The following is an 11964-nucleotide window of genomic DNA, read 5'->3' on the forward strand; positions in this document are numbered from 1 at the left end:
ATTCAAAATATACTTAAAGTACCAAAAGTAAAAGTACTGCAGAATGTCCCATTTCAAGTTTTCAAATGTATAAATATCATTTGAAAATAGCAGATCTACAAGCTCACAATGCATCACATCACAACGCCTTGGTGAGCTTGTAGATCTGCTATTTTCAAATGGCCGAAATGTATAGCATAGGGCAGAAGTGGTTAGATTCATCGAAAACACCCGTCCTTGGTTCTGGTGACTCACCCTGCCCTCCTAATACGTGAGGGGCCGTGTTTTTTCGATTACTTTTTTCATTTATTTTATTTAAATGTTTTATTGTATTAAAATTTTTTCATTTTCCAAAAAGAATATTAAAAATAAATGAAAAAAGTTATCGAAAAAACACGGCCCCCTCGCGTATTAGGAGGGCAGGGTGAGTCACCATGCAGAACCAAGGACGGGTGTTTTCGATGAATCTAACATGTTAAAAATGGAGTTTGAAGTTATAATGGGTTTGTATAGGGGGAGTGTCTGATAAAATGAATATCAAATATCTAAATACTGAATCAAGCAACTTAAATATGGTCTGGGGGGCTCACAAAAGCCTGAGTAGATGATAAAATGACCCAATTTTTTTTTTTAAAGTGAAATATCCCTTTAATGTATGTTTTAACTAGTAACTAGTAGCCTATCTAAAGTTTTCAAATAAATGTAGTGGAATAAAAGTACAATATTTGGATCCTGAGATGTAGTGGAGTAGAAGTAAAAGTATTGGAAATAAATTGGAAATACTCAAGTACAAATACCTCAAAATTGAGCTTAAACAGTACTTGAGTAAAAGTACTTGGTTACTTTCCACCACTGTCCCCTTCCCCTATTCACTCATACGAGGACATGACGTGTGTGGTGGGCAGAGGAATAACTCTATGGGCAGTCTGGGCAGAACAGGTCGTGCCATTAGGAAGAGCTGGACGTTCTACCCGGGCGGCAGATAGAGACCATCGATCAAAAAAGAATATAGGCTAATACCCCAGTTGATCGACATGACAGGTTAGTGTGTTGACAGACACTTTACGGCACTCTCTGAGTTGTAGAAGCAGCCTAGTTTGTTTCACAAACAGTGGGTCGGGGACCCATTTGTGGGTCGAGGACACATTTTTATGGGTCACAAGTAGGCCTTACTATCACTTCATATTTTGTTTCCTACATTTAGTTTTATAATTATCATTATTTCAAAACATAAAAAAATTAGACTAAAAACAAGTTCAATGATTTTTTTTCCCCAAAAGAATTTCATGAATAAATAAAAGATATATATTTTTTAAATCCATGAATTAGAAAACACATTTTTAAGAAGTACTGAAGATCTGCTATTTTTACAAGTTTGGGTCCCAGGCAAACATCTGATTCTGATTTATCTTTTGGGTCTTGTCGTCTTCAGCTATTAAGGTTTAGGAAGCACTGGCTTATGATTTGGGGCAGCAGCCGCTACCTGTTGAAACAGCCCTTCAACTTTCACTGATTTTGACTGTCATGTCTTTTGTTTTGAGCTTCAAACTCTAAGCTTGGTTTTGGGCATTACCTCAACAGCAGTGTCACGTGTTCACAGCGAGTCGGACTCGTTTCCCCTCCAAGGCTCCAACTATAAATAAATCGGGAGCAATTTGATAACCCCGTCAGAACCATAGAGCACAGAACGCACATCCCCTTGTTGTTCTCAGTGCCGCCAGAAGATGACGCCAGATATCTGTTTTCAAAGAGCTGCCAATAGGCTCTAGATGGCACTGGGCTCTATGCACAGCAGCCATATTATCACTTCCTTCCTTCAGGAAACACTACCCTTCCTCTCTGCCTGACCTACTTGTTGTTAACTAGTTATACGAACGCTTGTTTTCTATTGTTGTATTGTTTATTGGATCTTGTTTAGTCGATACACTTATTTGTTTTAGCTCATGCTCATTTGATTTAGCTATTTTGTCTCATCTGTTTAAGGAAATAGGTAGCTGATATATTGCACTTTTACCTTAGCGCTAGCTAGGTATACTCTTGGTTGCTTGTTTTTGCAGAAAATGCCCTAAAGACTTCTGGTGATTAGTAGTTTTCGTTCCCTACCTATGTTGAATACACTTATTGTAAGTCGCTTTGGATAAAAGCGTCTGCTAAATGACTGTAATGTAATGTAATGTAATAATATGGCTGCTGTGCTGTGAATAGAGCCTATGAAAATACATCAATGAGCTAATATTTGAACCTCAGAATGCCACTGTTGGACCCCCCCCCCCCATGATAATTTACAGCGGTTCTCAACGTGGGGGACCCCGGGGGTCTTTGAGGGGGTTCCAAGGGCCCCACCGGTAAATTACTGATAGGCTAGTAAAAGCTCCACTATGTAACTTTCCTCTTCTATACCGGATTTGAACCAGGTTTCCTGCGCAAGTGCTGACATTTTTTACCATTGAGCTAAATAGAGCCTGCCTGCTTGCTCAGGGGGATGAATTGAATCTTGACCATCAGGTCAAAATTTGTGTCAAGGTGAGACATGACCTTTGACACGATCTAAATGTCTCAACAGGAGAGCAGGGAGACTAAATACAACCACCCCAATTGTATAAGTTATATTAAATATTGACATACTCTACCATACAGATTGGACAAAATTACATTTTATTCATTAAAAAAAAGTTATAGTGAAGCTTTAATCTTCACCATTATTACATGTACTGTGACGGCCCCATGGCCTTTGCTATAGGGTTGTGTGTGTGTGTGTGTGCCTTTAACAGCCTAACCAGATTCCCTTGCAGTGCTGGTTTGGAGGGTGGAGTCTGAGTTGATCAGTGGAAGGGGAGACACCTGGCCAATTGTCTCCTCACACTATAAAAGCCCCACTCTACAATGCTCTTGATCTTCAGTCCTTCCAGGCCTCTGGCGTGGCCACACAGGAGAGCATTTCTGTTTGGTTTTGTTATGTTCATTTGCTAGGTTCAGTTCCAGTGGGCAGCATGTTTCCCTGCCCTTATGATTTGGAAACTTGATTTATTACTGATTTACCATTATTTCACTAGTTAGTAAATAAACTTTACATTTATTTATGTATTCCTCCGTGTCGTCTCCCCTTTTTTGTTATGGTCTCTGAGCCAGACTGTAACAAATGGGGGCTCGTCTAAAACGGGAAAAATTAGTAAACTACAAAGTTTGAGTAGGCCTATTGTAGTTTAGTTTGCTTGTGTTCAACAAGCAGAGTTCAGGTTCGCACCTACCCTTGGTGGCAGCAGGGGGGTGGGGCCGTGGGAATTGGGAAAGCCGCTGGTGACGTCAGTACTGGGGATTCCCTACCGGTATTCTTTGGGGAGCGATCGGATGTCGGAGAATTTGTAAAAGGTCTGGTGACATAAGAGCGTAAGTATAGTTTTCTTGCAAATCGGTTTTATTGAGCCAACTCAGGTAGGACTAGCGCGTTTCCCCTTGGGATTCGTGAGCGGGTAAAAAGTAGTGTGGGGTGAAAGTGGCTGGGAGCATGTCCCTAGTTTTGGGGGGTTGCCAGCTTGCTGGTCGCTTTTCCACGCTAGCGGGTTTTGGTGCGTAAGTACCTGGCCGCAGAAACCCTCAGAAGACCAGAGCGCAGTTAGATAAGTTTTTGGTATAGGTAGTCAGTGGGGAGGCTCAATTTAATTGATTTGTTGTCTGTTGCGTTCTTTTGTCACTAGAGGTTTTTGGTTTAATTTGGTATTGTTTTTTTTTGGTTTGGATTTTTTCGAAAGTTTCAAAAAGTAATGGAGGTTACTGATTTTTTTTTGGCTGCGTCGGAGGAGGGGTTAGGTGCCTGCACCAAAGATCAGCTCATTTTAATTGCAGAGAATTATGCAATTGAAATTGGCGATAAAAGGTCCAGGAAGGACAATATCAAAGCCATGATTATGGACAGCTTATATGAGCAAAAGGTGTTGACCCCACCTCCGACATTAAGTGTGCAGGCTGAGGTTAGGGAGAGTGTACCATCTGTGGCTGTCTTGACCTTTGAACAGCAGGAAAGGTTATTGAATTTGCAATTACAACTGCAAGTACAGTTAAAGGAGAAGGAAGAAGTAGGCCTACTGTTGAAGGAGAAGGATTTGGAGATGGAGAAAATGAGGCACAGAGCGGAGATGGCAAGATTAGAAATTGAGGACACGAGGCTCAAGCTGGTGAGGGATGGAAAGTTAAGTGAGGTGAAAAAGGAATCCGGTGACAAAGACCAAATCTTGAAAAGTTTACGGTTAGTCCCCAAGTTTAATGAGAAGGAGGTGGAGGTGTTTTTCACTTTGTTCGAGCGGGTGGCAGACGCTAGGGACTGGAGTGATGCGGACCGCACGGTCCTGTTGCAGTGTGTGCTGACTGGTCGTGCACAGGAGGCGTTTGCTTCACTGTCGGCACGGGACAGTTGTAAGTACACGGAGGTGAAAGCCGCAGTGCTTCGTACCTACAAATTAGTACCCGAGGCTTACCGCCAGCGGTTTAGAACGTGGCAGCGAGGCAATAGATCCTACTTGGAGTTTGCCCGTGACCTGTCCACACACTTTAATCGTTGGTGTGTAGCTGCAGGAGTCGATGACTATGATGATCTGGCAGATCTGATTGTACTGGAACAATTCAAAAACTCAGTCCCTGAGCAAGTGGCCGTTCATATAAGTGAGCAGAAGGCACGGACTGCAGCTGAAGCTGCGGCACTCGCCGATGAGTTCTCATTAATGCATAAGGGATGTGGGGATAACCGTAGCTTTACTGGTGGATTTGGGGGTGGCAGAGAAGCTGGCCAGGTTGTTGGGGGAAAGTATTTCCCTGGCAGGACCAGTGGGATATGGAGTGCGGAGCATAAGAGTGGACCAAGTGGTCGTGCTGTACGGGACTCCGATAATGTCTGCCATTACTGTCACCAACCAGGACACTGGAAAAAGGAATGCCCTATGCTTCAGTCACGTAATGAGAACACCTCAGCTAGGCCGAGTCCGTCTGCATTTGCAGTGTCACTTTCGGGTGGCATGGTAGATCAGCCGAGTGCTGAGGTAATGACAAGTGCCTTTTCACCATTTGTGTCAAAGGGACATGTGTCCTTGATTGGTAATCCGGAGAAGGTGCCAGTAACTATTTTACGAGACACAGGCTCATTTAATTCATTTATCGTTGCCTCTACTCTGCCATTTTCTGGAGCGACTGACACTGGGTCGTTCATTCCTGTGTTGGGCATGTGACGGCCCCATGGCCTTTGCTATAGGGTTGTGTGTGTGTGTGCCTTTAACAGCCTAACCAGATTCCCTTGCAGTGCTGGTTTGGAGGGTGGAGTCTGAGTTGATCAGTGGAAGGGGAGACACCTGGCCAATTGTCTCCTCACACTATAAAAGCCCCACTCTACAATGCTCTTGATCTTCAGTCCTTCCAGGCCTCTGGCGTGGCCACACAGGAGAGCATTTCTGTTTGGTTTTGTTTTGTTATGTTCATTTGCTAGGTTCAGTTCCAGTGGGCAGCATGTTTCCCTGCCCTTATGATTTGGAAACTTGATTTATTACTGATTTACCATTATTTCACTAGTTAGTAAATAAACTTTACATTTATTTATGTATTCCTCCGTGTCGTCTCCCCTTTTTTGTTATGGTCTCTGAGCCAGACTGTAACAGTACAAATAAATACAATTAGAGAACATATACACAATAATGTCAACAAAAATGTTTTTGCGTGTGGGCGGGCGTGCACGCACACGTGTCGGTGAGTAGGCCTACTGCAATGTATTGCATTCAACTGTGTCCATATAGTATAGCAGTGGTTCCCAAATGTTTTCCTCTAAGCCCTTCTTACATCTGACACAAACGGAGACTCCCCATACGTGTACGCATGCACAAACATTATAACCCTATCATGAAGAAAAGCAAAAATAGCTCCTCTACAAGCACTTTAGATGAGTCCTTCATTCATGACACTTAACATAACTTTCAAAACGTTTACTGTCCTTATTATTATTTGTATTATTATATTTATGTTATTCTGTTCATTTTAATTTGTGTTTAGATTAGGGTTTTTAATATTATTCATTTTATTTCCATATTCTGTATTTACTTTGCTCATTTCTTATCTCGTGTCCCTTATTTTTACTAAATATATATCTTCCATTCCGTCCCTTTTTGAGAACGGTGAGAAAGTGTTGCTGTTAGTTTAGTTGACGTTCTAAACGTGATGCATGACCAATTTGCATACTTAAATGATTGACGTTTGGAGAATTCCCCTCATTCCCCTGGTAACGCTATGAACTGTGGGTAATTCCCTTAGCCAAAGTCTGCATCGATGTGGATTTATGGAAAGGGTGCATGAAGGGCTCTGCCTTCAAGTCCTAGTGGACTTCACGTGAACGCGCACCAGTCAGTGAGTCTGTAAGGGAGGTCTTCACTAACGTCGTAATTTCCATCTTCCCTGGACAGACTTGGACGGCTATCAAGAGTGGCTTCAGAGGGACTCTGAGGTCCTGTGCGCGGACCAGCGGATGGACACTGACCTGGTAGACAGCCTGGTCCTGCAGCTGAACAGAATCCATCCCCAGATCCTCAATGACAAGGAGGCCCACAGGGTGATTCATTAAACACATGGCTGCTCAAATTGCTGATAAATGGGATGGCTCCAACAAATAAGCTATTTAACCACATGAACCCTATTCTGGGGTGAAGAGATTTGGTGTAGAGGGGAAAATAGGAGGGCGCTTAATAGACAGTCAACAAAGCATATAGGACTTAAGTGGCTAGGACCTATAATCAATGAGTGCCCATGCAAAATTTCCTATGCTTTTTTTTTTAATATACATAGGGTGTTTGCTTTGTTCTACACCTACTGATATTCTCAACTTTAAAAAAAAAATTATAGCCTATTTGGCTCAAAATTGTGTGTTGCCACACAGCTTTGAGCTTACTTTCTTTATTTACCTAAAATCCAAAAATCTGTTGAGACTTCTGGGTTGGACGTGATCCCCGTAGCATTCTTAAGAATTCATTCTCTATTACACGATAGTGTCACTTATCGAAAAGAACAGATCTTCTTGCTAAATCTGTTAAATCTGTTCTTTTCGACAAGCGACACTGTCATGCAATTAATTAACCACTTTGAACCTGATATTTTAGCATGTCATGCGAAAATGTTCAAAGATGTAAAGATATAGCATATCTAAAAGTACCGCATCGCGTCATATCGCGATGTCTTGTATGAGCTTGTAGGTCTGCTTTTTTTTTACATTTTAAAAGTATAAAATGAAATAAAATGTATTTACTGTATTCGTCTTATGTCTCCCTACAGTTCAGGAACCTGATCATGCCCACTGAGGTGCGATTGGCTGAGCTGCTTAGTCACCTGCAGAGGAAGGGTGAAGAGGCATGTCAGGAATTCTACAGAGGTCTTCACATTCATGCTGAAGATGTTTACTGTAGCCTGCCCTCTAGAATCACACTCAGAGGTACAATGCTGTTTACTAGTGTTTAGAGTAGGGGTTCTAAAACACTGGCAAGTAGATGTGAAGGTTTAGGTCCCGGGACCCACGTCTAAGAATGTCTTCTATTAGGCACAGATTTCCAGGGATCAGGCTGTTTTTTGTTTGTCTGTTTGTTTGTTTGTTTGTTTTTTTGGTCTGTTAGTTGTGCAAATATCCCCAAAACACAATCTTATGGGCTGGGTGTTTTTGGGGCTGACAAATGTTTCTCCTATTATTCTCCAAATATGTTCCTGTGTCATATTACTTGAGTAGTGACACCACGTTTCTGCATGATATGCACAGAAAGTAAACATACTGTATTGTGCATTATTCTTTGTGCATTGCTTCCATCTCTTTAAGTTGGAAACAGACTAGACACCTCTGCAGTGCCCCATAATAGCACACCCCCTACTTAGCATAATAGAACACCCCATACACATACATTAGCCTTTATCCTATCTAAGATCCCTGGACAACTTAGTTCATGCGGTATGTCGGATATTGTACAACAAGTTACATTTTCTGTTTGTTACCGACTAACATTTTTTTTCCAACTCCTAGAGATGGCCGACCCAAAAAGGACGAACACTGTGGCAGTCCACCGACAGAGATATGTGCTTAACAATAACGGTATATCTAATCTATTTCTCATATTTCTTCTCCTTACTGTACCATCACGTTTGATGGTTAGCTTTGACAATGAGGATGTAAAGTTATACTAATGATATAATCAGGCCTTAAGGTAGCAGCGAAGAAAAATAAATAAACAAATAATGTGTGTGTGTGTTACAAAGACAACACGTGAAAGAAAGACACGTGTGCGTGCGTGCGTGCGTGTGCATGTGCGTGTGTGTGTGTGTGTGTGTGCGTGTGTGTTTGGGGGGGGATGTGGAACCTCTGTACCTCTCTCTGATCTTATCTGCAGCCTCAAATAAGCCTCTTAAGCCGAACCAAGCTTTGTTCCTCTCAAAACGTATTTGTCTAGTGAACCTTTTCACCCCTAATGTCCCTCTGCAGGCCCCATTGCACTGCACCGTACTACCATTCATGGTCCAATTACATTCAGTGCTGTGGTTTTGTGGGTCAATTGAGATCACGTGTGGGCCCCCTTCCAAATCAGCCGCCTCTGTCCTACATTCCTTTACACAGTCAGTGGTACTGTACATTAGTCTCGCCTAGCAACACTATCGGAGATCTCCTCCTACAGATACATCTGGTGACCAGTGGTGGACAAAATACTCAACCCCAGTACTTCGTCAAAGTATAGATTTTCATGGTCAAATATTACTCAACTGAGTAAAGTGAACGTTGGTCTGGCAAATTTGTACTTGAGTTAAAGTACTGCGGTACTTGCTTTTACATTTTCTTTTAAATATCAGTCTATACAAATGTTGACCTTTACTTATTTTTTTTCCTAAAATGTTCAACAACAAAAAAATCAATAATTGTAAAAATACAAGATCTGCTATTTTCACTATTTTCCAAGTGCTTAATTCATAATGTCCCCTTTTAATTCCTTGAAAAGTAGTGGAGTCAAAGGTACAATATTTGCTTTTGAAATGTAGTGATATTTAGTGAAAGTCATACGTATCCAAAAATACAGATACTAAAGTAAAGTACAGATACTCAAAAAATGTACTTAAGTACAGACTACTGAAAATGCTGTACTGAAGTGGTTAGTACTCAAGTAAAGGTACTTTGTTACTGCCACTGCTGGTGGGCAGTACTACCGGAGAACCTATGCCCGCTGCATTGGAAACCAAACATACCACATCCCAGTATAAAGGACTGTCTTTACATAGGTTCTACCATGCAGTTCTTTTTTTAATCTCTGGAACTGTGTCCACCCAGTTTTATCACCTTCATTGAATGTCAGATGTCTCCAGGGTGACGTATCGGTAGGCGGAGATCTCCGGTCGTCTGGCCACATGACACTAGTGGTACGTCAACTGGGTCAAAGGTATTGTCAGTTAGGGAACTGGGTCATTCATCGTTCCTTGGCGCTAATGAGGCACTCGCTCCCAAATCACGAGACCTGCACAAAGAAAATAGAGGTTTTCCTCTGAAGAGAAACCGCTCATTCCGTGCGTGCTACTGTAGGTGTTGCACTTGCTCAGATTAAGTGGTTCTCCAACATTTTGGACCCCCAAATTGATATGTATTTGGCTAAAGACCCCCATCTGAAAATACTCTGGGCCAGGGACCCAATATTCAAGATTTTTGTTGTTAAAATGTTTCAAAGCTTCAAAGGTTTTACATTTTCAAAAATGTCAAAAGTCAAAAAAGCAATTCCCCAAGGTTTTTTGCAGTGGTGGGAAAAGTACTCAAATGTTTTACTTAAGTAAAAGTATCAATACCGCAATGTAGAAGTACTCTGTTACAAGTAAAAGTCCGGAATTAAAAGGTTACTTGAGTAAAAGTAACCAGCTCACAACGCGTCGCGATGTGACGCGTTGTGAGCTTGTAGATCTGCTATTTTCAAATAGCCTAGGTATAAAATAGGGTTAAAGTGGTTAATGTGTGTTTTATAATGTAATAATTTATATCTGAAAAGTAACTAGTAACTAAAGTTTTCAAATAAATGGAGTGGAGTAAAAGTACAATATTTGCCTGAGATGTAGTGGAGTAGAATTAAAGTATTGAAAATGGGAAATACTCCAGTAAAGTAAAAATTCCTCAAAAGTGTACTTAAGTAAATGTACTTAGTTATGTTACACCACTGTTTTTTTAAAATAGCTGATCTACAAGCTCACAACGTGTCACGATGCGATGCGTTGTGAGCTTGTAGATCGACTATTTTCAAATATCCAATGTATAGAGTTAAAGCGGTCAAAAAAAATTATGCTATATTAACAAATCTTGCTGGGGACTTCCCGGTACCCACTCAAGGACCCCGACCCTACTTTGAGAACCACTGCTCTGGACGATTCTTGACAATTCTCTGGATGATTAAGCATAACATGAGGGTGTGGCATCGTCTTGAATCCGCATTCCCCTTTCATTGCTGTAAAATGTGTAGAAATTGGACAGACACGCAACATTATGTCCAATTTGTCCATTTAGCTTGCATGGTGTAGGCCTAAAATATAGTATAAATGTAATTTTCTTCTCTCTCCGTCACTATAGGACCTATGTTCTTTCTGAGCTGTTTCAGCTTTGCTGCTGGCCTTGCCATGCTCTATTATTATGGAGGTGAGTCATACGAAATGGTGCAAAACAGTCTCCGCATTTAGAAATGCATCTATGGTCAGGGGGGGGAAGTGAAATTGCCCATGAAAAAAAATCTGAATATCAATGGATGTTGACGCACGAAGGGATCGAAGTATTCAAATGAATGTGACTATGGTGTGATGTAATTCCTAATATCCCTCATCCTGTGTTGTTCATTCATTTCTCTTTGCAACTAAATGTTTCCCTGGCTTCTGCGTTCACAGAGGATAAGACATTGAGGGTTACTGGTCCATTTCTCCACTGTTCTGCAGCAGGACTGGGAAGTGGAGCAAAAGACATAATGATTTCCTACGCTGAGGACAGATCCTAGAGAAAATGAGGTCCTTCAGTATGAATGCAAATGAACAAACACCTTTGGGGAAAACGGAAAAAAGAGGGGGAAAAAGGAAAGAGATATAACAGTCTACCATGTGCCAACTCATTGCTTGAGTGTATAATCCTTGACTAGATGAATTATGTAAACGGCTGATCATTTAACAGACATGTTTTTCATCTCTGAGGAATGGATCAATATTGATATAGCAAGCATACAGTTTGTATATGTACTTTGAATTCAACCTGAACTAAGTGTCCTTAACTTATCCTTTGACTCATTTTATTGACTTGTCTCTTGAAATGCACAGCAACCAGCTCACCCACCTGTCTTGTAATGCTCTGATCAGCAGCGTGCTGAAAATCTATTGACCACTGTAAATTGCACTTAACTTCTCTTCAAATATCGATCACACTTCAAGTATGTGTTTCATAAACCACTTCATTCACCATGCAGTGTCACCTGGTAACTTAAACCTGGTAACTAAGTGACCGTCTGATGTCTTATTGTTCTCAACATTATCTTGTTCAAAGAAAGGTTAATAGGGTTTGTACGATTTTTCAGAAATAAAAACAACTACAGTAGCTATCAAGTTAAAGAAATACAATTATTGTCTCCGCCAGGCCGAAAGATTTTATCCAAACGTCATGCAAATCGGTACACAGTATCTCTATAGTCACGTGATCAACACGAATCTGTCCGATTTCCCATTTTCCATCCTCATTGCCTATGGTTGGCTTCCAAAGTTTGCAGGATTGGTCCGTTTTGAACAAAAAGCCTCAAACTATGCACGCAGCTTGCGATTTCCGTGAATTTTCACACGCACATTCCCACTAGGCCGAGGAAGAAATGCCACCCTTTTCACATTGGCCTGTTATACCACCAGCAGGTCTAATTTAGCAAAACACATTTTTGGAACAAAATGCCTCAAATCATGAATGCAGTGTCTGATTGCCGTGAAAGACCTAAGAAT

The 11964-nt window shown here is 41.2% G+C and overlaps 1 protein-coding gene across 2 annotated transcripts; it reads left to right on the plus strand.

Moving 5' to 3' along the window:
* The first annotated feature begins 880 nt into the window (after positions 1 to 880).
* Positions 881 to 11392, plus strand: LOC308096851 (caspase recruitment domain-containing protein 19-like). 2 transcript variants are annotated; one of them, XM_080444322.1, is made up of 6 exons: positions 881 to 1020; positions 6414 to 6559; positions 7276 to 7432; positions 8009 to 8077; positions 10574 to 10639; positions 10882 to 11392. In XM_080444322.1, exons 1-6 carry the CDS (start codon positions 1014 to 1016, stop codon positions 10986 to 10988), a joined length of 552 nt encoding a protein of 183 aa, XP_080300448.1. In that variant the 5' UTR covers positions 881 to 1013; the 3' UTR covers positions 10989 to 11392. The 2 variants fall into 2 exon arrangements, with proteins under 2 accessions (XP_080300448.1, XP_080300449.1); XM_080444323.1 differs by lacking the exon at positions 10574 to 10639.
* Positions 11393 to 11964: the final 572 nt, after the last annotated feature.

Source organism: Gymnoscopelus braueri (assembly GCF_963280865.1).
Source record: "Gymnoscopelus braueri genome assembly, chromosome: 12".
Lineage (NCBI taxonomy): Eukaryota > Metazoa > Chordata > Actinopteri > Myctophiformes > Myctophidae > Gymnoscopelus > Gymnoscopelus braueri.

Excerpts from the sequence above, each read along its gene's own strand:
- LOC308096851 (XM_080444322.1), top strand. Across the intron at positions 8,078-10,573 it reads ATATGTGCTTAACAATAACG|GACCTATGTTCTTTCTGAGC; the intron begins GTATATCTAATC and ends CCGTCACTATAG. Across the intron at positions 10,640-10,881 it reads CATGCTCTATTATTATGGAG|AGGATAAGACATTGAGGGTT; the intron begins GTGAGTCATACG and ends CTGCGTTCACAG.